Genomic DNA, 26764 nt, shown 5'->3' on the forward strand with positions numbered 1-26764 from the left:
AAGAAATCTCATAAAAGTGAGTGTTCTAATGACTTATTTGTTCTCAAGGCTAGGTTTGATTTCTCAAATTCATATACATGGTTGGAGTTCTACAACACCACCCCTTTGGATAAAGACATTTCTCTTATCCGTGATGTAAGTGAGACTGCAGCTTATGTTCCGTTTATTTTGTCCCCAAAACCTCAATGATATATACAGTCCATCTAAATTTTATTCAGGCAATTCCTTCGTGGCACATTATTGGACGCCTTGGTGGATGCAATTCTATGAATATGCCAGTAAGACTCCTTCAAAGACACAATTCTTTATATACTTGAATAAAAAGAAAGAAATTGTTGGAGCTACGCGAAAGATGCTGTCCTGAAAACTGGCAAAAAACTCCGCAATTTATGACAAGGATAGTATCATTATTGTGTGCATTGACAGGGTGGATATCGGAACAAGTGAACCATTACGTACTCTTGAATATTTTGATAAACGCATTGACACAGTTAAGATCCGAGTAAGAACCTAAACCCATCATTTTACATATATCATCTCTTTAAGATCCGAGTTCTTGTTTTCCTGTACATCTCTTACTTGTTCGTGTTGAAATTTTCCAGCTATATCGGAATCAAGCAAGTTGACAACCTAACAACAGAGGAAGCGGGTTACACCACTCACAAGATTTAAGGTAGCTAAGGTAAATTCAGAGGGTCTGCGATTCTTTTCATTTGTTTAGTTTTTAGTACTTGGATTATGTAGGTTTAATTTAAGATCGTGTTTTTGGACAGATCCGCAGAGGATTCAATTTCTACTCAAATGAAGAAAAAATATATATATGAAATGTTACGTCATGTTCTAGAAAAGTAGAAAACCTACAGGAGGAGGAGGGTACTCGGCCAAGAACTCCTAGATTTGTATAACTTAACAACAATACAACTAGGGTACCACAAGTAGATAAATACACTGGAATTCCTAGATAAACGATCACAAATCTACATCTACGGTGTAGAACACCGCAGGCTGTCATCGTGATCAAGTCAAAATAAAGTCAGCAGCAGCCACGACTCAGCCTCATCTTCTCCCTCGGAAATTCCTGTGTTTCACCGTGCCATGTTCTAAATTTTATGTCATGTTCTAGACTTTTTGTTCATACGACTTGCATGGTATGTATTGGTAAGTGATGTTGCTTAAATCCGGGATGGTAGCTGGGAGGTCGGATTCACTTCGAGAGTTCGGATCGGACTTTCGAAATCTGGAAGCACAAACAAGAACGTTAGAAAAGGGCCGGAAGGTTGTTCCGTCGTAGCCCCTCCGACGCTCAAGTCAGATAACAGAAAACTGAGAGACTAATATGTGTGTGGGGAGAATGTGAATATATATGAATAAATAAAACATGAATGAAACATGATATTTATAAGAGAAAAATAGAGTCCTGATTTGGTAGATTTAGATTATCAGAATCTTGTGCAAGATTTGGTTAGATCTTGATGGGCTTTAACTTATTGGACTTGATTTCTGTGGACTATCTGTTAATGTCTATATAAAGGCTCTCATAGGCATGAGCTCGGCTATCATCTTGGTCTCATGAGAGCTCGGCTCAGGAGGTCGGCCCAAACATTACCAATCGATCCGATAACCCCATCTTGGAGGTCAGCTCGGACCTTGATGGGAGGTCGGCATGGGAGCCCTGCCCAGTCTTTTATGTCACGAGGGCGTCTGCCGAGATGACCTCCCGCCAATTTCGCCGTAGATGACCTCCCAGGTGTTTGTGAACGCTGAGCCAGTACTATCTGGGCTACCGAGAGTGGGTCGGATCCATCTTCGATCCGGGGCACGAGTCAGTGTATTTTTTGTTCTTTTGAAGAAATAAAGAAAGTGACGATCGTTGAAATTTTACCTTCTAGAAAAGATATTTAATATCGGAAGAAAAGTTTGAATCAACATTCTTTCTTTGAATACGTTTATTCTACGAATTGATAACTATTGAATTTTCAGTTCATGTTTTCAAATTAGATGAAACCAATTTATATTGAAATTTGATTTGCTGAAAGCTTCGGGTATGAAAATGTTGGGAATTGTCCTCGGAATAAGAATTTATTGATTTTTATTAGTAAACGAATCTTTAAATTTTTTTTAAAGAAAAAACGATATAATTTTTTGCTGTCTTAACTCTTAACCAAGACTGCTCTAATTCTCGCCTGCCCGCGTATTTGACGGGGACTCGAGTTTGAATCCTGTCCTCTTCTCCCTTGCTGTCTTAACCCTTAACCAAGACTGCTCTATTTTATTTTTATATATTGAAGTGATTCACAATGCTCCAAATGAAGCTGTATTATTCGTTCGTTGAAGCAGTGTCCTAGCTATAGGTTGATGTAATGCTACTCGAGTTTATTATCTCGAGTGTAAATCCAATTACTCAAATTTTTTTTGGCTATGCATGTGACGGTCCCGATCCTATTTATGTCAACTTCGTAGGGCCAAGAAAAATTAGGCGATTAGATTGAGGTTAATTGCCTAGAGATTATAATTTTAACTGGACCGTGTCCTTTGGGCAGTAGTTGAAGTTATACGAAGACAGTCGGCAGTCTTATTTGACTATTTCGTATGTGATATTAATTACAGGAAATTCATGTCAATTAAATGATATTTTATGGTATAGGTTACTACACAGGTTCATCCCTCGACTTGATCAACTTATCCCTAATCTTATTGCCTTCCAATCCCGTCGTGAAAGAGGAAAAAGAGAATTTTCTAAAGAGAAAATGATGGGGGGTCACTAATGTGGGGGGAAAAGTATCCTCCCGGCTATCACGTCAATTAGACAGATCAAATTTTCTTTTAAAAAAATTTCCTCTCATTTTCCTCCATTTTTTTTTTTTCTCTCTTCCACAAACATTATTTAATGATATCTAGAAATTTTTTAGTGGGTAAAAATTTTAAGCCAAAAAAATATTAATTCTTATATGATAAAATTGATTTTATAATATTTATTCTTATTTAATATAGGCACAATTTGATCATCTTCACCATTCTCGATCTTGAACACATGGATTTCAATGGAAATATATCCAATAATGTGATGAATTATTTATTTTTGATGAAAATGTGGTGTTTAATTTTAGTTTTTGATATTGCATGATGGAAATGTTCTAAATTTTAATTTAAGCATTAACATGTTAATAGTTTTATATTGTTAAAAATTTTGATAATTGGAAAAAAAATTAATAATACTCATCAAATTCGAAAAAAATGATACGATTTTTCATATGTAAAAATTTAATATATTAATTGTAAAATTATTAATTTAACATAAAAGAATTAAAATATTTATATTATTTCACATAAAATTGTCTGCTAATATTTGTGGTAGATGGAAAAAAATGGAGGAAAATGGAAAAAAAACAAAAGAGAAAAAGAGAGAAAAAAAGTGAAAAAAAATAAAAGAAAATTTAAAAAAAATAAAAAAAATTTCAATGTGTGCACAGCTGTGCATCCGTAGGTGATCCGGGTCCTCAATTACCTGTTTGAATGAGAATATAGATAATCAGGAGGGGCCCGCCTATATATTATTTTTTAACCAAACAAATAATCTTGTTTTTTTTGCAAAAAAAAATTTTTTTTGTTGGGAAAAACTCTATATAAGTCCATGCAGCTACGGCAGTGTCCCTCTCGAGAGAATTCAGATCACTTGCCTCTTCAAAGCTTATTATTTCATATTCCAGCAGGGTTGGAGGGTTTTCTGAACTTCTTCTTCTGAGCTCATTTCATAGTGCACTGCTCTTTGTTTTTACGTTGGCTGCTTTTATTTAGTTATTTTTGAAAAAGTTATGATATATGTTTGATTTTTTACGATTTTGGAGAGATATCGACAAATTTCAGTTTTAATTACTCACGCATCTTTCAAATTTGATATCATTTTTCTGTTGGATTGTCACTGCAAACATGGTCATGTTGATATTATGTTAGCACTACATCGGCATCATCTCAGCATCTAGTAGAAAAATAAATGAAAATAAAAACAAACCAAAAATAACAAACAAATAATAACGACAAAAACACAAATAGACAAGCATACACGATCAAAATTGTAATTTTTTCTTTATTTTTTTCAGCCTTAGGATATGTACCGTTTTTGGTCGTCCTAAACTGGGAGTCCGGTCTAGTATACGCTTTTTAACTGAATTTTTGGATTTTTAACTGAATTTTTGGATTGTCGATATGATATTCAAAATTTCAAACTTCCATGTTCTGAATCAGTTAATTAAATATTCGACTTTTTTCAAATTATATCATGTAGTTAGGATAGGAATAAAAATAGGCTCTGATAACTTTAAGTAGTTTCCCTGGAATTTTGATGATACATTAATCCTAGCTAGCTGCACATCGTTATCGTTTCTCTTATTACACCTTCAAGATTCCAATTATTTGTTCACAGCTTCTTACGGTAAAGAGTGATGGAGAAGCATGTAAAATATAGACACCCGGGTTTGTTGCAAACCTCGGATTTGTACCAGGTAGTGTGTTTCATCTAAACCCTTATAATATTTGGATTAAAATAGTGATCCGTCTTTTTTTTTTTTCCATTTTTTTGTGCGCATATTAATCAACCATTTGGATATTTTATCATGTGGAATTGAAGTATTTGCTGAAGACCAGTGTGTATCCACGTGAACCGGATTCGCTCAGAGAGATCAGGACCATGTCGTCAACTCTTCCAATGTATATACACTGACATATATATCTCTATAGAATTATTTGTGTTGCACCTTATAATATAATACAGAATTTACCATTTTTCCCTATCAGGGCCTATCTGGGGTCATCACCGGATGCAGGCCAATTGATGGCGTTGCTCCTGAAGCTCATTAACCCCAAAAAAACTATTGAACTTGGAGTTTTCACAGGGTATTCCTTGCTTCTTACCGCACTCAACATTCCTGAAGATGGAAAGGTTAAGTGTTCCTGTGTAATTTTCGCCTAAGAAATTAAAGATTAATTGGCTCAGGTTATTGTGCTCAATTAATGACAAGTGGTTATGTAGATTATAGCCATTGACCCCGACCGGAGCGCTTACGAGCTGGGATTGCCTGTTATTCAAAAGGCTGGCGTCGAACACAAGATTGATTATATCGAGTCTGAAGCACTTCCAGTTCTTGATAAATTATTGCAAGACGTAAGGATCTGATCGATACCCAGAAACACGCATGCATGTTAGGTCCCCACGACCCTTTATTTGTTCTGAATCTATGTCCCTTCCCTTACAAGATTTGAGCCACGGTGCTGCTATTAAATCCACAGATTTTGTAGGATCGAGCATCATTCTTTAGATGGTTAGAGCGGCACAACAAGTCAAATTATTCTAAAAATAATATTCATATATAACAGCTCTTTTAGATGGTCCTCATAGCCTCTGTCGACGTATCACCGGCGGGTTTTGGTTTAGCGACCAACCCTTTATCCTACAAAATTAAATTCGTTTTTCACAGATTAATTATCATGATGTTCTTTTGATGCAGTCTTCTAATCACGAGGCTTTCGACTTTGTATTCGTTGATGCTGATAAAAACAATTACAAAAATTACCATGAGAAGTTGTTGAAGCTTTTGAAACCAGGTGCCATAGTTATATACGATAACACACTCTGGGCCGGAACGGTGGCAATGGCGGAGGATTTGGTACCAGAGAACAGGGTCGAAGTGAGAAAACTTGCCATAGCGTTTAATGAAATTTTGGCCGCAGATACTCGTGTGCAGATTTCTCATGTTCCTGCCGGTGACGGGCTTACGATCTGCCGGCGTCTCTAAATGATTCAGGCACAATTTAAACGAATAGTTTTATATGTTGGAGTGCAAATAAAACGAGACTGTTTCCTCGTGGTGACATAATAATGGTATCATTATCAAATTGTTGGTGCCCGTTTACATGTTCAAGAGTGAAAGTTTTGTTAAGAAATTATTAAAAGAATAAATGAAATTAAAGTATGAATATCTTTATTCTATTGCATTATTCATACGAATTAGTAGGTTGTTTGTACTTTAAAAATTATACAATATCATCGTTTTTCTATATTCAATTACATATCGACCCATCTCATCAGGGTCAAATTATTTGTCGTAGCATACTAGACATAGTTATATATAATATTTTACCATTTTACTAAAACATTTAAAAAAGTTTGGTTAGTAAAAATAACGCAATGAAATGATAGGAATGTAAAAAAATTGATAGATATATAAAATTTATTTAAAATAATGTTCAAAAGAACATATTATTTATACCATCAATCACATCGACTCAATAAATTAATAATCTATTGGTCCAAATAGCACATTCAAATAGTTCACTAGGTAGTGTGTGTGAAGTGTTATAATCGGGATGGTGACGTAATGCTAAATCTTAGGAAAGTGTGTTATTGATTTTTAATTAATTTTGTAGATTTTAAAGTCTAGATATATTCAATTAAGACTTTTACATACTCTATAGAAGTCTAGTGGTATTCAAAATAGACTTTTGTAGAGTTTTAAATAGTCAAGTGATATTCAACACTGACTTTTAAAAACTCTATAAAAGTCTATAGTTATTTAAATTTTCCATAGACTTTTAATAATTTCATGGAATTCATTAACATACAAACATTAAAGCCTAAGATACAACTATAAATTGTAAAAAATTGTATTTGGTTCAACCCAAAGATTTGGATGGATTTTTAAAACTTCTAACTAATACACAATCTATTTATTTTTCTCTCTGTCGCTTCACATCACCTATCTTCTTATCTTTTCTCCTCTCATCTATTTCTATCGCTCTCTCAAATTTTCGAAAAGTATCTATATATATATTTTCATTTTTCTTTTTCAAATTTTTTATTTTTTGGTTGATTGTTCATTTAATAATTTTTTATTTTAATATCACAGAAAAATTTGAATTCTAAAATTGATTTTGTGATTTTTACTTTATGATTTATACAAATTAATGTAATATTCAATAATAATAAATGATGATCCAAAAAAATGTTCCTTAATTCTTAATAATTGAATAGTCTCGTAACAACTATGATTTTTTAATTCATTTTAGCATTTTCAATTAATATGTAAGCTATGATATTTTTATACAAAATTATATCACATAATACTAAATAATATTCTTTTCACATGTATATTATCAATTTAAAAACAAGGTTACAGGTTAATCAATTAATATATTTTAAAAAATTTACAAACATGCATACAAACCCACGTATATAAACATGTAAAGATTAAACGATTTAACTTTTAAATAAGTAAATTTATTTATTAATATAAATATTGAAAATAAATTCAAACTGAATATGTTATATATGTAAATTAATTATTGGTTCAAAGAAATTAATAAAAAAAATAATATGTTATAATTAAGTACAAAATTTATAAAATTCTATTAAAAAAAAAGTCCACAAAAGTCTATAAGAATCTAGCAAAGAAGTCTACATAAATCCATATAAATCTGTTTATAAATCTGTGAGATTCTGTAAAAGTCAATAAAAATCTATCAAATCCATAAAAGTCTATCATTTGAAAAAGTCATTAAAAGTAATCAAAACTCTGAATTGAATACACCTCACTTAGATATAGTTTTGACGTGGATTTCCTTTCATTTATTTGACAAATTTTTATTCCACAACTCAAATACATTTTTTTTTTTGAAACAAAAATATAGATCAAAAGTGGTCATCTATATATCTAGTGTTTAACATGTACAATTTATTCATCGAGTAAATCTCTTGTGAGACGGTCTCACGAATCTTTATCTGTGAGACGGATCAACTCTACTGATATTCACGATAAAAAGTAATACTCTTAGCATAAAAAGTAATATTTTTCATGAACGACTCAAATAAGAAATCTTTCTCACAAAATACGACTCGTGAGACCATCTCACATAAGTTTTTGTCTTATTCATTTGGCATACTAAGTATATGTCATTTATTTAATTTTTTAAAAATGTTTATTTTATTATAAAACTGGAAAGTGAATAATAGAAAATTTTATTTAAAGTACAATATAATAATAATATGCATATATATCAGAAAAATGTGAAACAAATTAAAAAATGTGAGAAAATATATATTTAGAAATTATATATTTAATCTATGAGAATCAATGATTTTTGTAGAGTTTAAAAGTATTTAAGTATTCAATTTAAACTAATATATTATATCTACAAAGTCTAGTGATATTAAATATAGAATTTAATAGAGTTTTAAAAAATCACGTGATATTTAAACTTGGCTTTCTGAAACTCTATAAAAGTTTATAGGTATCCAAAATATCAATAAAATCAATAGAATTTTTTACTACAAATTTTGAAACCCTTAGGTACAATGGTTGAAAGTAAAATAAAAAACTCTATAAAAGTCCTATAGGTATTCAAAATATCAATAAAATCAATAAGAATTAATATATTTCATAGGACAGTGAAATAGAATATAACGAGGGACTGATAAAAAAATTAAATTAGGTATAATACCTTTAATATTTTCGAAATAAATTTTATTTACCACAATGATGTTGATGATAATGAATATAATGATATGAAATATAACATTAATGCTACTGTTATATTAATATGAATAAAGTAAGTTTATTTTCAAAATATAAAAGAAAGTAAAATAGCGCGAACATGTGATCCAATAGTTTGTCTACGTTACTTTTTAAATTAAAAAATATGATAAAAAACAGCGAGTACTTTCCATAATTATTGCGCTGAATTGATAATCATATAGTATAAAGGATAATTGTTTAATATAGAAGCAAAAAAATACAAAAAAGTGGCATATTTGTTTTTTCCCTGTATATGGATGTATATAATATGAATGTAAGTTTAAGAAAATAGACGTTTATATTTTTATAAAACTAATATAAATTGCAAACTTTAAAAATATATGATATTATATATTGGAGATTCAAATAAAATACGAAAAAAACTTGTGTATATTTTGTAGGAATCTACGTAAGTTTGGAAGTGGATGATAAGGTTAATGTTAGATAGTGAGATGAAAATATTGAACAAAAAACTATAGTCATGACAATCATATTTAATACAACTTTCCTATAACTAAACGACTTGGAATCGGAATATTATGCAAAGCTGAATCTTTAACCTGATTTTAAGAAAAATAAAATACCCTTTATTGTAAAATAATTTTTATGTTATATCATTAAAAAATGAGAACAAATTTTATTAGAAAAAATGAGAAATTTTTTATTAATTAATTTCATCGTACCTGTCGCGCATATAGCTAGACCACCTCGTCTCCAAACCTCAGAACCCCTAATTCGAAACCAATGGATTACCCTTCATTTCCAAACCCGTGCACTCCAACCGAATCCACTTCCCTTAACAACAATGGCAAGGAGGAGAATATGATCAGGAAAAGAGAATAAGCGGTGCCACCATGAAGTTATCCACTGACCCACAAAGCGTGGCGGCAAGACGGCACCGCCACCACATCAGCAACAGGTTCAATATTCTGCAGAGCCTGGTACCCGGAGGCTCGAAAATGGACACGGTTTCCATGCTCGAGGAAGCCATACAGTACGTGAAGTTCCTCGAGGACCAGATGTCATGGCTCCACCAGCAGGCCATGGTTTCAGAATTAGTTCTTCCTGTTCATCATCATCAGGAGTTTGATTTGTTGAAGGATTACACGTACGGAGGATCAAGTGCAGACAGTGAACAAGGATTCTTTGTTTCAGGATGAAGAAAGATGCGGTGGAGAGAATAGCAAATCCCTCGTGGTATTGGCCCTGGACTTTGTTGTTGGGGGACGCGTGTTTGGACTGTTACCTGGTACCGGAAAGAAACTGGCCATTTTGAAGGACAGCGGACTTTAATTATATATTATATATACTAGGTATGGACTTTAATTATATATATATACTAGGTATGAAAAACAAGTAATTTATAAAAATGAAAATGGTTAGAAAAAGACTGAATTGGTGTTCAAATAGGAGAAATTTAATAACATAGTTGCAAATTGAATATAATATATTGCTTTATCTTAAATATAATGAAAAATTTACTTCATAAATAAGTTATTATAAGTTCGAAAGTAGAGTAGTCGTATTTTGATATTAATTGTAAGGTGTTATATTTAATGAGTGAATTTATAAATGTGGTAACTTTAACTTAAATATAAGTTGTAATATGAGGTATTAAACAATCAATAGGAGCACAAAATGTTTTAGGGTAATCAAAGAAATTTGAATAAAATGTTAATATAGATATGATTTCAACATGTTTAACTTTTTTTTTTTAGAATTTAGTTGATGGATTTATGAATTTTGTAACTTAGGATTTTTTTATGACATATAAACATGATAGTTAATATTAATTTATAAGACAACTTGAATGAAAATGATAACAATGATGGTCTAATAAAAGAAATTAAAGTATATGAATAAAAATTGTTTGGAGCTCATATTAATCTAAATTTTATAATACGTTTACGAACATGTACGACGACTAAGCATTTTTGATAACATAAGATAAATAGTTTAAGTGGGACATCTTTAGGACCACTACCATGATTTAAATATAGATATTATATTTTCGAATTTATAATAACTTATTTATGGAGGAGATCTCTGATTAAATTTTAAGATGAGCACATATTTTTATGACCAATTTCAGACACATTCTTAAACTTCTCCCATTTGAACAACTCAATCTTTTCCTAACTATTTACACATTATAAATTCTTTGTTTTCCAATATTTTTTACTTAGTTAAACTCAATACCAGCTTGAAATACTAATCGTATGACTATGGATTTAAAAGAACATAAAAATATTACTATACTCATATTATTTTCGCGTAAATAATTTATTGATTTCTTCTTGTAAGTCAGACATTAATGGAAAAGAATTTGAAATGGCTAGTGGAAAAAAGCTAAATATAAAAAAAAAATTATGATGATAATTAATTAGTAATTAGTATGGGATTTAAATAGCTTATACGAAGTTACTAAAAATATTTTGTTTAAAATTTAAAGTCTAATTGAAGTCTCGATTATTACCTAAAATTAACTAATACACTCTCGATTTATCAATCAAGCAATTAATACTCGAAATTATTTTTACGCAACAAACGTTGGTATTCTCATCTTCTTGTTTTTTCTTTCTTGAAAAAGATCAATATGCAATCATGATGTATTATTATTATTCAATTAATGTTTAGAAAAAATATTCAATTAATGTTTAGAAAAAAAATAGTAGGTCATTTCTGTCCCTCCTACGGGGTAAGTGGTGTTTCCAGTGGCGGCCAAAACAGAGGCCAGGAATTAGGCCTTTGTTGAAGAACCTATACGCCATCAGGATTCAGGGCAATGGCCGGAACAGCGTTAATGATAGCAAACACGTCATTGAGCTCAAATGGCCCTTCTCTCGGTTTATGGTGAGACTGAAATTAACACGACAAACAAAAGAACAGATTTCAGTTTCAAAAAACTCAGAGATGTCGTCATGTCGGAGAGACATAAACCTCTTCTTTTACACCACTTCCCACCGTTGTAATAAAAAAAAAACCCAAAAAACATCATTTTAATATAACAAAACATTGTTAAAAAAAGAGCCCTGTAGGCTAATGCTATAATTTTGAAGAAAAACGAAAAATTTTAAATTTTATGTTTTGAAATTTCACTATAGTCTAACCTCGTGCATGTGCCACAATGAAGCATGCCACAAGGCTTCATGTGCCCATCTTGCCCAGAACTCCATTCCAACCTAAATTCAATTTTAACAAAAGAAATTATTTCTCACTTAAAAAAAAAGTAAACATAAAAAAGTTAGCAGAATTACATTTTTTAGGCAAAAAGTTGAAATGGAACTTACAGCGGCCCCAAAAGAGAGAGCAAATGTACCAAACATTTCTGTGTAAGGTATCTCTCCACACTGCAGCAAGAAGGGGAAAAAAGTTGCCCGCATTATAATTTTCGTTTTTTTATTGAAATAATTTTTATGTATAGTTTTCTTTCTTTCCAGAGATGGAGATCCAAGCTTGAGTCATCGTTTCAAATTTGAGAATTTGCTGTCAGTTGATTTTTTAGATGAATTGATGGACTTGGATTTTACCTCCATTTGCCAAGCGAATCTGTAGTAAACAGCCATCACCGCCATTGAAGTGATTCCGAAACTGGACATAACCGCCGCAACCAGATAAGTGAACCTCTCTGACCTCTTCCTCGCCATTTTCTCCGCCACCCACCGGGCGGAGATTTCCTTCTCACGCTCTTCTCCGCTCTGCTCGGTCGAATCATCCTCCAAGCTGCCCACTAATCCCTCCGCAGCGAATTTCTCCTCCTCCACCACGAAGCAAACCGGCAAATCGAGCTTCTGGCGCCGCTTGAACCTTGAAATCCTGCGAAATTTCCGGAGAAGGGAAAAGATTAAATTGGGTGAGGTGCTGTGGTGGAGAGCAGAGGCAATTCCACGTGTTATTGTCCATGGTGTGTGATGTGGGGTGGAAGAGCCACGTGTTATGGGGTAACTTGCAACCGGATAAAAACTGGCCAATTCTCCAAACTGCGCTCTTTAAGTATAAGTAGACTAGGTAGGGCACCTCAATGCTTGAGGTGGCTCACCCAGGTTTGTCGTTTAGCGTGTAAATCTCTATACGTTTTTTTTAGAATTATTATGAGAAGTTTGTATTTGTGCAGGTGTTATATAAAAATGTAATCTAAAAAGATGTAAATATTATGAGTATGTTTTTTTAATCCATGTTCATATGATTGAGATTTTAAATTGTGCATGTACTCAATAAATTAAAAAATATGAAAGAATATGGATTTTACGAAAGTGATAATAGGTAGGGAGAAGATTTGGTTCGTGTGAATGCTGACAAAGCCTAATAATACGTCTTAAATTGAATATAAAGTATTTGATTATTTGAAAATATAATGAGGGATAAAATCCATAAATAAGATAATTTAAATGTGCTAATAGGGCATTCATATATAAATAGTTGTAGTTTTTTGCAAAGGTGTCATATCTACTGATATTTTTTCCGTTAATGGGTTCATGAAATTGGTAACTTTAACGTAAGTGTGAGTTGTAATATGTACTGATAAAAAAATCAATAAGAGTACTTAGAATCTTAGTGTACTCAAAGAAAAAGGAAACTTGATAAGTATTAGTGTCGATAAGATTCCAATAGCTATAATATTTTTTTTAGAATTCAAATGAATTATTTACGAAGTTTGTAATTTTGAGTTTTCAAGATATGTAGACATAAGAGTTAATATATTCTATAGGACAGTGAAATAGATGAATATAATGAGCGACTAATAAAAGATAGTAATGTAGGTATAATAAATTTAATAGTGTCGAAATAAATTTTATTTATTATAGTGATGTTGACGACAATGAATATAAAAGTATGAAATATAAAATTAATGCTACTGTTATATTAATATAAATGAAGTTTATTTTCGAAATATAAAAAAAATAAAATATTTCGAATATGTGATCATATAGTTTAATTTTTAAATAAAAAAATATGATAAGAAAGAGTGAGTAATTTGAGAATTATAATAATTATTAAGCTGAATTGGGAATCATACAATATATAGGATAATTGTTTAAGATATAAGCAAAAGAATGCAAAAAAAGTTGTATATTTATTTGTTCCCTATGTATTGTTGTATATAGTACATTCGAATGTACGTTTAAGAGAGCAGATATTTATAATTTTTATAAAACTGATGTAAATTGCGAATTATAAAAATGCATGACATTATATAGTGAAGATTTAAATAAATTTTGGGAAAAAACTCTGTATATCATGTAAAAATCTACATAAGTTTGGGAGTGGAGCATAAGAGTAATGGTAGATAGCATGATGAAAACGTTGAACAAAAAAATATAGTCTCGAATAATTTTTTTAAATAAATAATGTAAAATCTCTAAATATTAATAAGGAGAAAAATATATTAAAGTTTGTAGATGTGTAAAAAGAAGTTTTTTAAAGGAAGAAAAAATTGATGGGAAAAACAAATGGAAAATAAAATTATGTTATCTAATTAAGTATTTTAATGTTTAATTACGTAAAAAATAAACGTTACGAAAATTAAGTTATATTTATTGAGCATTTTATATATAGCCAAAATTATTGGTAGTTTTTGAAATGCTTAGCATTTTTTAAATATGATATAAAAAATATAGGGTTATGAGATGCAAATTTGTGAGGAGATAATTTAGTAACTATGTTGTATTTTTTTAGTGTAAGATAGTTACATGTTCACATAAATAAAAGAGCGATGAAATGTAGGAATGACAACATATTTCACAAAATAACATAATTACATCATAATGTACATAATATCTACATTGCCATGTGCAAAAGTGTATAATCAGAAAGTACAAAAAGTGGTGTACAGCCTTTGTCACAAAAGCAGGTCGACCCTTGTCCCTCCCTGAATACTGTTTTGAAGCTTGAGAAGAAAAACAAAATATCATGGAAAGACAAGCTAGCGTTGACGACAAATTAGATTTAATCTAAGCAGTTGTAAAGAGTAGCATTGGCGACATCCAGGTGTATAACTTTGAATCAATGTAAAGCCAATAGGCAATATGAAAAAAGCAATCTACATCATTTAGTCTTTTTTTACCGTAAATAAAAGGGAGCCAATGCTTGTAGGTAACCATACAATATCAAGAAGGGCAGAAAGACATTACAAGCACTTGGAGATTGAATGACATCAACTGAATGGTACGTAGCACTAAATCATTGCTAACATGAAATTCCTTTGTTTGCCATATATGTAACTGAGTGTAATGAATTTTTTTAACTGTTGTTAGCTTAGTTCATTTATTGTGCACAAATTAAACATACTTTTTTCAACAATCTCAGCAACCTATGAGAGAGTTCAGGAGTTTTTTTAGGTCATCAATAACAGATCAAGCCTAAAGTGTGCTATTCTCACTAAACCAGCCTAAATATCCATGGTGCTTCTAATAAAATAATAAGAAAGCAATCGAATTTATGCGGCATTACATCAGTTATACATTAAGGGAATGATGATTTTGTCAACAAGTCCCAAGAGAAGACATGTTATTTGCAAAACATATATGAACATTATATTCTACAATGTGTTTGTCGTAAGGTAAATAATATGCATATTTTGTCAATAGGTACTAAATTTTTTATTCATTAAAGTATATATGTTTATGAAGAGACTTGATATGTAAACAGTTTGGATAGGAACATTTTTTAAGAGAATGCTAAGAAAGCAATTTAAAAAGTGTGGACAATGTAAGTACCTTAGTCCCTTTTAGCGTGTTTTGGGACATTCTCTGTTATATCATCTCCGGAGTCGAGGCTTCTCTTGCCGGTGGAACTGCTTTGATGATCGGCAAGAGTAGTTGGAATATGTTGCTGCTGTGTGGTTGAAGTGCTTGTTTGAGATTCAGACGTGGGTATTGTGGGCAGCAACTTTTTCTGAACATGTGAAGACAAGCTCTTCTCTTCAGAACTCCGCGATGCTGATGAGGCCTCAGAAGGTGGAAGACATGCGATGACGGTATTTCGTACGAACGTTCTCCCTCTTGTTTCAGTCCTTGATGTCCTAACTTGGAAAAGGAACTGAAAATCTGTGAATTTATCATTAATGTCTGTGGGGCAAAAATGTCTTCCCTGTTTTAAATAAGAAAAGTAAAAGTTAAAAATTGTTCGAGGCTTTTATTGAAGTGAACTGGTTGTAACTGAATAATACCTCTTGGTTTGCTTCGATAAGCTCTTCGCCTGTCATACCTAATAACATTTCTGCCTCTCGGTGTTCCACATAGACAGGTAAAGTCCCAGTTCCATCAGATAAATCTGCTTGGAAGCGTAAGCTGTACAGATATAATAAGTTACAATGTAAATGAGCAAGAAGTTTTAGTAAAAGTATTAGGTAATAGGTACATAATTGGTTTATGTTTTCTCAGTAAAAAGGTAACTTACAGTGGTTTTGGGCCTGGAAAACTGTCATTGCAGTAAAAGCAAGTAAATTCGTAGCCGTAAGCAGCTCCACAAGATTTGGCACAACTTGGGCAGGCTAAAAAGTATAAACACTGCTGTGATTCTGTAATTTTTAGCCTAGCTTTTAGCCAAAAAGATTTGAACTGTGAATGAAATGTGAATATTAGTACTTGCTTTTAGAAGTTAAAGGAAGTTGAAACAACATATGAATAAATGTGAAATTACCGTTTCAGTCAAGCTGAGAATCTGGCTGATTTTACGAATCTGGAAATCATATGGCTGATCAACGCTTTGATATGCTTTCTCGTACAATCTCTGTTAGCTTTAACCCTAGAAAAAATGGTTGTATGTGAATGGCCAACAATCCATGATATAAAGGTGACACAAAACTTGAAGATAATAAGTTAGTAAACAGTAAGAATTTTAGGAAAATGTAGACATATTCAGCCCTAATAATGGCACATTTTGTTGGTCGAAAGGGTTTGTGTTTCATTTCCGGCCGAAAGCTGAGTAAATAGGAAACTATTTGTTTTAAAAAAATGTAGTTAAAATTTTAGCCATTTTGGTTTGGAGGTGAAGAAGTGTGATTCTAAGTAGAGGAAAAATAGGATGAGCAAACATAAGGTGGAGCGATGCCTAGAGTAGGGGAAAACATAAAATTTGAAAACGTTCCTGAAATTTTGCCGAACTAATACCTATAATTTGAGAAGAGTAATATGGTAGATTTTATTGTGCATAAAAGTACTTAAAGAAGATGGTAATACCAAAAGTTTCATTCCAAGGAGCATAGCAGATAAGTGATGTAGTTGTAAATAAACATATTATATTTTGAAGTAGTTGTAAATTTTGTGTAAATGGGTAATAAAGATGTGAGAAAAGTTTTAATAAGATGGGTATAAAACAATAAGCTGGGGGAAGAAATTGGAAGTAACAGCTTGCTCGTATGAGAAAGGATAAAGTAAAAATGTTCGAAATAAAAAAATACATATGGAGGTTCTTTATTACCAGAGCCGTAAGTTTTCAGCCCTGTGGAGTTGGAGGGTCAAATAGAATAGTGCTACTTGGTGTTGTTCCAATGGATAGCCCTGCAATAGCATATAAATGTACATAAGGGCATATATAATTAGGTAGAATACACTGTAATAAATCAAGTGCAGAATAATTGCTTTACCATAGAAAGTGCTGACAGAGAGACGCATCCCTAAAATTATAGGCATGTTGTGAACATTCTTTGTCAGACAGGGTGCTTCAGTTTGTAGAAATTCTTCCCACAATGTAAGTATCAATGCTCTGCGTCTGTATGCATAATAAAAATGTTTTTTTTTACAATTAATACAAGGGGAAGAAACATTAAATTATAGTAACTGAAAGTCTGGGGTTTAGAGCAAATTGTTTACTCTTCATTGATAACCACAAAATCTTGTAAGTTTCTTTTAGTTCTTTCAACAAAACGTGGTGGGAAAACGTGTATAACACTGCAAAGTAAGTTTGGGGAAAAATGTTGTTAGTAAAATAAGAAAAAGTATACAAAATATTAGGTACGCACAGGGAAATAGTTCGTGAGAATACTTAACTGATCTGCCTGGGTGTGATATCTGCCATTTCAGGAAACCTTGCAAAAGGAGTAAGCTGGTAAACCTGGTCGATTGGTAACCGTTTATGCTCTTCTGCACTTCTGATATAAGTGCTTCGACTAAGGATCATTTGATGTTTTGAAGTTCCTAGAATTGGTGTTTTTCCAGTTATTTCCTTAATCTTGGCATTTCCCACGTAATAGGTTTTGTACAGTTCGAGTAGTTTATCCAATTGATCAACATCTTGCTCGTACATTATGCTTGCATGCTTTCATTCTGCTCAAACTAATGATGTAAGTAAAAGTAAACGAGATGATCATACTTACATGTGGAAAAGGGAAATTTTACCTCTTTGTCAGTGAAAACAATCTTTTGTTGCCTTCCCCAGTTCATGAACCGAATTGGAGTTTTTTCTGCAACTAAGACCCTCACAAACCAGCCGTGAGTCTCTGGTGTTAGCTTGCCAAGTGTAGTACAATTTTCTTCTATTGACCTGAACAGGAGGTTGGGGTGGAAAAAAGTAAAAAACACATAATTTGTCTCAGGTAACTTTTGAGAAGAAGCCAATCTTTGAAAGTGACGGTATGAATAGTATGCAACAAATTGCTGGAAATCCATAACATACTATTATTTACTTTGTGTTTGAATAAAGTAGAAGGCTGAACTAAAATTATATTTTTCCACTACGAGCACAAACAAAACTACCATGGACGCAAAGTCGGACAATATAAGTTTTAAGTTTGACAATAAAAATCATAAAACATAGACCAACCATAGCAACAATGAGGCTACAATTTTTCTATATATCCAAAAAATGTTAATATTTATGAAATTGAAAAATAGTTTGCCGAGGGCTCACCTATATCAAATGATATTTGCAGCAGCTAGGACATCTTGGTAAACAACGTTCTTTGTATGGTCAGTACTCTGGAACAATGGTAGTGGTGGCCTGATAAGTACTTTTAATTGGTCTATACTTTTGGTTCTGGATAGCGCAACATAAAGTTGACCATGGGAAAAAACAGGTTCTTTTAAATATACACCAACAAAATCTAAAGTCTGGCCTTGTGCTTTGTTTATGGTCATGGCATAACATAGGCGTACTGGAAATTGTTTTCTCTTAAATGGAATAGTTGAAAAATCATCACGTGGAGCTTCTAATGTTATACTCGGAATAAACACAGGTTTTCCTGCATGGATGCCGACTGAAATTTCAGCGTAAATAACGTTTGTGGTAAACCCTTTGCAAAGAAGACGTGTACCATTACAAAGTCCTTCAGTTGGGTTTATATTTCGTAGCAAAATGATTGGGGCATTTATTTTTAAAGTGAGTTTATGAGGAGGAAGCCCTTGAGGAGTCAAGCAATGAAACAACTCTTCTTGATTTGGTACAACACAGCTGCTTGTATTCTCATCACAACTGAAGTATGTAGTTTCTTCTCCATGAAATTTATTAATCAATACGTCATTTACTTCGTGGACAAACTCATTTCTTGTAGTAAGTATGGCGCGTTTAACATATAGAGAGAAATCTAAAGTACAGTCGTCTATATGTGGGAATACCATTTCTATTAATGCATTTAAAGATGTAAAGTCATCTTTAAATGGGATGTTGGCTATAGCAGGTATTTGCACTTCGGCTTTGTCATTAGTTTCCTCAATTCCATCACCAATTTTCATCAAGTAAGACGAAAATTTGGGATCGAGTAATGCCCGCATATTTTGTGTAAGCTTCAGCCTATCAAACTGGTTCCATAGAGGTGACATAACAATTGAAGCATCTATAACGTCAGCTTTACTACCTTTAAGGATTATTAGGTAATGTCTGGCGAAAATCTCCACCAAATACAATAATTTTACCGCCAAAGATTGAATGTGACTCCATTATGTCTCTCAACATTGTATCGAATTTTTCAATAATACTACGTTTGGCCATTGTAGCCTCATCCCAAATGATTAATTTTGCAGAACTTATTAAATGAGAAACTGTACTTTGTTTGTTGATATTACAAGGCTTGGAATCATTTTCATCTAGTGGGATTTTAAATCTCGAATGTGAAGTGCGCCCACCTGGAAGTAAAGATGCGGCAACACCTGAAGTGGCTGTGGCAAGGCTATGTGCCCAGATGAACGAATCGTAGCAAGGAGTGCTTTGTATAAAAAAGTTTTTCCAGTTCCACCCGGGCCATCCACGAAGAATACATTTGGCAAATTGTTGTTAACATGGTATAAGATTCTATTGTAAGCATTTTTTTGTTCTTCATTTAATTTCTCAACAGATAAAATATCTTCGTCAGGTGTAATTATGTCTTGTTCAGTTTGTAATTCTTTGTCCAAGCTGTCACTGAACCCTAGAGTTACATTGGGCTCTGCAGAGTAAAAGTCCTCTAACCTCTTGCCCATCGATTGGAGGTAGTAAGAAAGAATGTTTAAAACTTTATGTTTGACTGTAGAAGGACTAAAAATGTGTTTTTGCTCAAAATCTTGTGATAAGAAGCTTTCGAACTTTGCCCACAAATGCATTGGATTCGTAGGATTACAATAGACAAGGACAGTTGCGAATAGTTGACGTAAAGCAGAAGGCATTAAGTAAGCAGTAGCCTCTTCCATGCACATGTCAGCAGTGTTATCGTTCTCCAATAAACCCAACATCTGTGCAGCTTCTCTAAATGTAGTAAAAGTTCTTCCATTGATTGTTCTTGAGTCTCTAAAGGAAGTTGGCTTTCTAACATGAAGTAACAACGATTTTAGGAAAAACTTTTCACCGTCTGAAGGACGACAACTAAAAATTCGACCTATGACCTCATTTCTTTTGCGTGGTTCCCATTCTTTTGAGTCACTATGCCAAGTAAAGTACTCAGGGAACTCTATATATAAGCAATTAAGTTCTTTAGCATAGGCATTGCATTTGTTCATATAGAAAAATTGTGTTAACATAGTTTTCTTAAACGTAGGGTTATTAGCAATATTGCATAATAGTTGGTTTGCAGAGAAAGTAACAAATTGTTCGTTCTCTAAATGAACTGGCAAACATATTACAGATGGATGAACATGGTTAAGCTCAAATTTAAAAATCCGCCAAACAGATTCAGGAGGTGAAATCCATCTCGCGGACTGAAAATTTTTTATTTCATCTATTGTGCGAAACTTTTCCATCAGCTACTAATGTATATAAAATCTTGTCATGACCTTTGTAAATGTATTTGTAAATATATTTTATAGCTTGTAGTGTTGAGCATATTTCAACATTAAGGTGACAATTAAATTTTTTCAAGAGATATTGGTTATATGGTACAACCCACCGGTTATCAAGTTGTGCACCTCTGATCTTGACAACATGATTGTTATTTAAACGCCGATATATTGGATATGAATTTGCCCCATATTTGGTAGATTCTGAGAATTCCTTAGGGTAATTAAATTTGCAAGAATTGTTTTTCATACAAAAGGACATGTCGGATTGAGCAAACCACAAGGACCATGCATCATATGTTTAACTACAAGTGAAAATAAATATGGATGGCTTTGTGGATCAGGTAATTCTGCACACACGATCCTATTAATTGCTTCGGGACGGAACATTTTTGATGATTGGGCTAAACTAAGCAGAAAATGAGCGTGAGGTAAACCCCTTTTTTGGAACTCTATTACGTAAGTGTAAGCAACAACGTGGCCGAAGATTGACTTGTTAAAAAGTTCATCTTTCAGAACCTGTAGTTTTGAACGAAATATCCTAGCAACCAAATCAGGTCTATTTTGGATTTCATCAGAAGGCGAACACAAAGCTTTTATTTCTGGCCAGTTTGGGTTTGACGTCATCGTTAAAAAAATATCAGGTTTTCCATACCGTTGAACTAAAGCTATAGCATCCATGTATCTCCGACGCATATCTCTAGGTCCTCCAGTGAAGGAAGCAGGCAATATTGTACGTTTTCCAACGTCAATACCCATTTCATACCTTTGTGCGATACCATCTAATAAACCACGGTATATGTCGTTTCGCAAACGACCTTGCATGTCCGTAGTTCGGAGGAAATCTAATCTCGAAGTTTCAATTTTGATATACATATCTACCACGTATTGTTGTAGAAGCCTACCGGTGTGTAATAAAAAAGACTTATCATTTTCTCGTATTTGTAACTTGTAACAGTAATACTCACGGCAGGATACCGTTGACCTTTGGTTCCTAACCTTTGTAGAACCTATATATGTAGTAAAAAACTTTTGTAAGTGCTTTGTAAGTGTAACAAAATATGAAGATTGCATCACTAAATTTGATATGTAAGATAGACACAATTGTAACTTGAAGTTACCTTGTATTTCAGTCTGTATAGGGTTATTTGTATTTATGGGATTCCGAATGTCGTAGAGGGCTTCTCCACCACATATGGGTCTAGGGGTCATTCTTTTTTGTCTACGATCTAATCTTTCAATCTTTCGATGCCACCCAGATTCTCCATTCGGGAAAATAAGTGGATACTGCATAGGGTCATAACAAGCGAAATATTGTTTAATTATTTGAGGGTGATTGTTTTGAGGATATACCTGAATGTGCTGACTTGTTAATTGTTCGTCCTCATTAGATTCAAGCCATATTCCAGCAATTTGAGAAGCAGTAGGTTTATTAAGTACACGTTGATCAACGCTAGGATCAGCATGCAAGACAATTTTATATTTGTCGAGGTTGGGGATGCTATTAAGAGTCCGAAAGAAGATTGCATAAGGAATTTATTGTTAAAATACGAATTAATTTTTCGACAATAGGTTCTTGAAATTTCGAGCTAATACAAGCTCGGTTAGAGGTCTCGTGTTCAGTGTCGAAGAAGTAAAGTTGTAGATTTTTTGGACGTTCATTATTTGGTGGTATTAGTTGATCCAGAAAATGGTAAACCTGGCCTTGGACGCGAAAGGTGTAAATACCATCATTTCTGGTAAGCTAAAGATTGATCACAATGTACGCCCATTGATGTTAATGCAAACATGTTATTATAACTACGAACACAAGTTTTGAAATCTTTAGAGTCAGTAGTATTACCAAGGTATAGTTGTAATAACGCAGAAGGCATTTTCGTTGATAAAAGATTTATTTCCCCTAACGAACAACAGAACATTGGTGGTTCCATATAAATACGCTTTGCATTACAAAATACACAGTTTGGCACAACAGGAAGCAAATCTGGAGTATTTACTATATGTGTCAGTAAGTCGACATAAGAATTTTCTGTATCAGATGTGTTCGACATTGATATCTGTCCATGAATGGTTCGTCTAATGTTTTTTGCTAATCTGCGATCTTGTAAACAAGTATACTTCCTTTTTCGAAGTTGTTTAGATGTACTGGCTTCTGGGATATCTTCGTTTCTTTTTTGCGACATTGTAAATGAATATATTTATTAAACAACAAGAAACAATGAAACCTAAGGGTTCGTAAGTTTACATGTGTCGAAACAACAAGATAAAGCAAATTGCTGTTCAGATATAAGTAGAGTTGTTGGTTGTTTATTGCTGGCAAATAGGAAAATGTAAAAGGAAACAGAACGATCTAAATATGGGTAATTTAAGCCTGTGTACAACTATGGACTACTACACATAGTAAAACAGAACAAAACCTAATAGTGTAGTGCTTATTAAGTTTAAGTAGAAGACAAACCAACTGTGCACAGAGCTACAAAATACCAAGTGGTAATAAAGCTGTAATCAGTAAGTGGACCTGTATGGTAGCCGAGGCGAAGGACTCAACATTTTTCTATCACTATGTGCTGCGAAGCTGTAGCACGTTCAGCCTGATTTAGTGGTACCAGTATGCACTATGCTGAAAAAGGGATAAATAGACAGGGGAAAAAGCAATCAATATCTAGTGCATTGAATCTAGTCAAAAAATTAGTTTGTAGATGCCCTGGATTTGGAACATACCTCCTTTCAAGAAAGCTAAATTTGTTATCGACGATGTGTGTAATACATGTGCAAATATATAGGTACATATGTCGTAATAATAAAATAGTGTATGCACAAACTCTATGGCGTTTGAGGACTAAAAATATATCGAAGTTTTATTGGAAAAAGAGACTTTTTTTTAGTGGGTGTGTTGGAGTATTCTGTGAAGATGTTGCAGTTGTTTTCGTCTTCTGGGCCACCCATTTACTGTTGTCCGTTTTTTATTTGGTACTTAACATATAAATTTTTGACGATGAACTTTTTTTTTATTCCCAATGATATATTGGTTTAGTTACTTGTTCTAACCAGTGAAAGTTATTCAGTATGAATATCTGCTAGGTATCAGACAACTGCTTATATAGTTGGTCCATGCAACAGCAACATGTGAAAATCTAGAATAAATTACATGGAAACTGGGCATACTTATAGTTACGGCATAAAACCAAAAAGAACTCGCGGTTGATGAGAAACAAAGGGAGCTCTCGGATTACCATGCGAACCTATTATTCAAAAAAATTAGACCGAGCCCTTTCGTATACCAACCCCTTTCAAATAAACAATATACAGAATCCCGAAATTGGGTATATATATCTGTGTGTGTATGTAAATAGGAAAATGAGAGATGGAAGTTGCTTCGAAGCTCTCTTTTGAAGGGTTGGAACCAATAGTTAGAAGAATATCGTCCGCAAGAGAGAGAGAAAAGGGGGATGGCTTTTTATAGGCTGAGATCCATGCATGTCACTTACCTTAGACACAACTAATAAATACTATTACCACCACAACAGCACTATAATACTACTATTCTTTCTTCACATATTTTTAATTTACACAATGCCTATTAAATATGTTAAACATAATACATAATATATACCTGTTACACGACACTTCTAGGATATTTTAACTTCCAAAATACTACATAATTGCAAAAAGGTTGAGTTTCATTTAAAAAAAAAATTAGTTTGGCACAAATACTATATATCAAAGGTCAGTGACAAAGTAAGAGGCGGAGACACATTGAATGGTTAACTCTCTTCTAATGAATTGTTTTTTTAATAATATTTAAAAAAAAACCCTGAGAATGAACATAAATTTTATATGTGTAGTGTTAATATTAATATTAATAAAATTTAGATAATCATCATAATAGTAATAAATGTATAATATAATATCAGATTTTAAAAAATAATTATAACATTCATAAATGTTGAAATATATATATTTAAAAAATAAATATGAACAATAAATTTAATAATATTACAACAAATAATAAAAGTACAAAAAAATTATTACCTATCTTTTAAGATCCATTCGTAGGTAATTGATGACAAAATTAAGGGACAATATTATAACACCACAATATTATAAAATATTATAGTAACATAACATTACATAATAAAATTGATTAATATCAGTATAAAATAAAATAGGTACATCTATGTGTTCATAAGGCTCGAAAATGGGAAACCATACAGTAGGTGAAGTTCCTGAAGGGCCAGGTTTCATGGCTTTACCAACAGGACACGGTTTCAAAGTTCGCTGTTCATGTTCACTGTCAATAGGAGTTTGATTTGTTCAAGGATAACACGGAGGGTCAAGCTCAGACAGCGAACGAGGATTCTTGGTTTCAGTATGGAGAAAACACCACCTTTAATGCGTAACATACGCATGCAGTTGTAACTCTAAGTCATTTGTCCCGTAAATATTTTGATGTGTTAATTAACTGTGTTCGTGGAGTTTATTCGCAGACTGTGGTAGTTTTAGTCCTATGTGATGATGTTGTGGCGGGATGTTGGGCGAAGAAAAAAAATAAGTAGAGTCATGCGGAGTAGCCACACGACCATTGTCCGCTAAATAAAATAGTATTACGATAAGGTTTTTGTTGTATTTAATGTATGGGTTTAAACATTTTTTTTATGTAGAGCCATATAATAAGTAGGAACGGAAGTATGGTTGCCTTTTTTTTTTTGCTTTAACAGATGTTCGTTAGCTTATATCTGTAGCAGCCAACAGTCGGCTTGGGCCTTTTCGATTTGGTGTAGCAGACTGTTTTTTTACATGAAGGTGTCTGTAATTTAGATGTGTAAGCAAAAAAACAAGTGAGTAAATGTTAAGAGTATCTGCTTTGATATTAGCTGTAGATATGTTCATCGTGAAAAGTCTGTAGGAATTCCCCTTTTTTTTTGTTTCCTACTCCGGGTAGTTGTTTAGTAGGCAAGCCAAAGTTTCAGAGATTACACACAACGAAAAGACGAGGAAAGGCGGGAGAAAATATGAAAGAACAAAGTGCATGAGCTTACCGATGGCGAGAGGGACAAGCCAACCCTTTTTCCCTCTGAATGATGCGATGCAGAAGCGAAATAGCGTCGCAACAGCCGTAGCAACAAGAAGGTGTAAGCACGAAGCCACAGAGAGCACACCGAGCCAGAGTTTTTTTTTTTCCGTAGGCGGTTCGTTCTAAATGGGAGGGTAGATGAAGAAAAAGAAAGATAAAGAAAACAGAGGTAGACGGATGAGATGAAGAGGCGAAGGAGAAAGCTGCAACCGGAAGGAAGTTGTGTGGTGGAGAAAAGAACAAGGCCCACGTGGTGCTGGACCTGGTCCTTGCTGTTGGTGGAGTGACACGTATCTCAATTGTAACCTGATACTGGAAGGAAACTGGCCAAATCGATGGATTGCGCTCTTTTAAGTATAAGATAGATATAAGTAGATTATACGTAGAAGTAGATATTACATATATATGCGGAAAACAAAATCGTTATTGATTCAACCTCCTCATATTTTTTAAGCTTGATGATACTTTAATAATATTAGGGAAAAACTTGTGTGAGACGGTTTCACAGGTCGTATTTTATAATATAGATATCTTATTTGAGTCATCTATGAATAAGCATTACTTTTTATGCAAAGAATATTCCTCTCGTACATAAAAGAGTCACCTCACTACAACCAATAACTACAGCGAAGCCTCACTCGGGGAGCCCATTAAGGGCCTCCCCTCTAGCTGTAGTTGCAGGTGAGTTGGGGGTGGGGTCGCTATGGTGGCTAGGGTGAGTCTTCTTCCTACACGACTGGGATGATCGTCAATTTTATCTATCTTGATGGGATTTTTGCCTAGTGCGAGTTGCTCGTAGTCTCTTACAAGGGGCTTCTACCCTATCGAGACAAGAATCAGACTCTCATCTTTCCAACCGGGGAATTTGTTGGAGTATTATTTTTTATTGTGAATATCGGTAGGATTGGCCCGTGTCACAGATAAAAATCATGAGACCATCTCAC

General features: G+C 33.1%; 4 protein-coding genes and 1 long non-coding RNA gene across 7 annotated transcripts; 2 read left to right on the forward strand and 3 right to left on the reverse strand.

Moving 5' to 3' along the window:
- The first annotated feature begins 3596 nt into the window (after nt 1-3596).
- Nucleotides 3597-5966, forward strand: LOC142540077 (cation-dependent phenylpropanoid and flavonoid 8-O-methyltransferase 1-like). Its single transcript, XM_075645970.1, has 6 exons — nt 3597-3711; nt 4421-4499; nt 4625-4704; nt 4792-4936; nt 5027-5158; nt 5502-5966. The coding sequence occupies exons 2-6, from the start codon at nt 4440-4442 to the stop codon at nt 5787-5789; spliced, it is 705 nt and encodes a 234-aa protein (XP_075502085.1). The 5' UTR covers nt 3597-3711; nt 4421-4439; the 3' UTR covers nt 5790-5966.
- Nucleotides 5967-9371: 3405 nt separating this feature from the next.
- On the forward strand, nt 9372-25391 carry LOC142540079 (uncharacterized). The gene is made up of 2 exons (XR_012819035.1): nt 9372-9562; nt 24964-25391. It is a non-coding gene; the product is annotated as an uncharacterized LOC142540079 (long non-coding RNA).
- Nucleotides 11162-14476, reverse strand: LOC142538236 (beta-carotene 3-hydroxylase, chloroplastic-like). Its single transcript, XM_075643601.1, has 5 exons — nt 14382-14476; nt 12095-12380; nt 11855-11914; nt 11675-11746; nt 11162-11423 (listed from the first exon to the last, which is right to left on the reverse strand). Exons 1-5 carry the CDS (start codon nt 14474-14476, stop codon nt 11325-11327), a joined length of 612 nt encoding a protein of 203 aa, XP_075499716.1. The 3' UTR covers nt 11162-11324.
- Nucleotides 14302-26165, reverse strand: LOC142540078 (uncharacterized). Of its 3 annotated transcripts, XR_012819033.1 has the most exons (6): nt 25786-26165; nt 23265-23366; nt 17903-18047; nt 17378-17830; nt 17152-17276; nt 16322-17065 (listed from the first exon to the last, which is right to left on the reverse strand). XR_012819033.1 is itself a non-coding variant. In XM_075645971.1 (4 exons), exon 4 carries the CDS (start codon nt 20708-20710, stop codon nt 19586-19588), a length of 1125 nt encoding a protein of 374 aa, XP_075502086.1. In that variant the 5' UTR covers nt 20711-21756; nt 21868-22033; nt 23265-23366; nt 25786-26165; the 3' UTR covers nt 18752-19585. The 3 variants fall into 3 exon arrangements, 1 of the variants encoding a protein (XP_075502086.1); XM_075645971.1 differs by lacking the exons at nt 16322-17065; nt 17152-17276; nt 17378-17830; nt 17903-18047 and adding exons at nt 18752-21756; nt 21868-22033; XR_012819034.1 differs by lacking the exons at nt 16322-17065; nt 17152-17276; nt 17378-17830; nt 17903-18047; nt 23265-23366 and adding an exon at nt 14302-14451.
- LOC142538237 (uncharacterized) lies at nt 14460-17810 on the reverse strand. The gene is made up of 4 exons (XM_075643602.1): nt 17619-17810; nt 15963-16123; nt 15733-15853; nt 14460-15653 (listed from the first exon to the last, which is right to left on the reverse strand). Exons 1-4 carry the CDS (start codon nt 17808-17810, stop codon nt 15282-15284), a joined length of 846 nt encoding a protein of 281 aa, XP_075499717.1. The 3' UTR covers nt 14460-15281.
- Nucleotides 26166-26764: the final 599 nt, after the last annotated feature.

This window comes from Primulina tabacum, chromosome 3, assembly GCF_025594145.1.
Source record: "Primulina tabacum isolate GXHZ01 chromosome 3, ASM2559414v2, whole genome shotgun sequence".
Classification (NCBI taxonomy): Eukaryota; Viridiplantae; Streptophyta; class Magnoliopsida; order Lamiales; family Gesneriaceae; genus Primulina; species Primulina tabacum.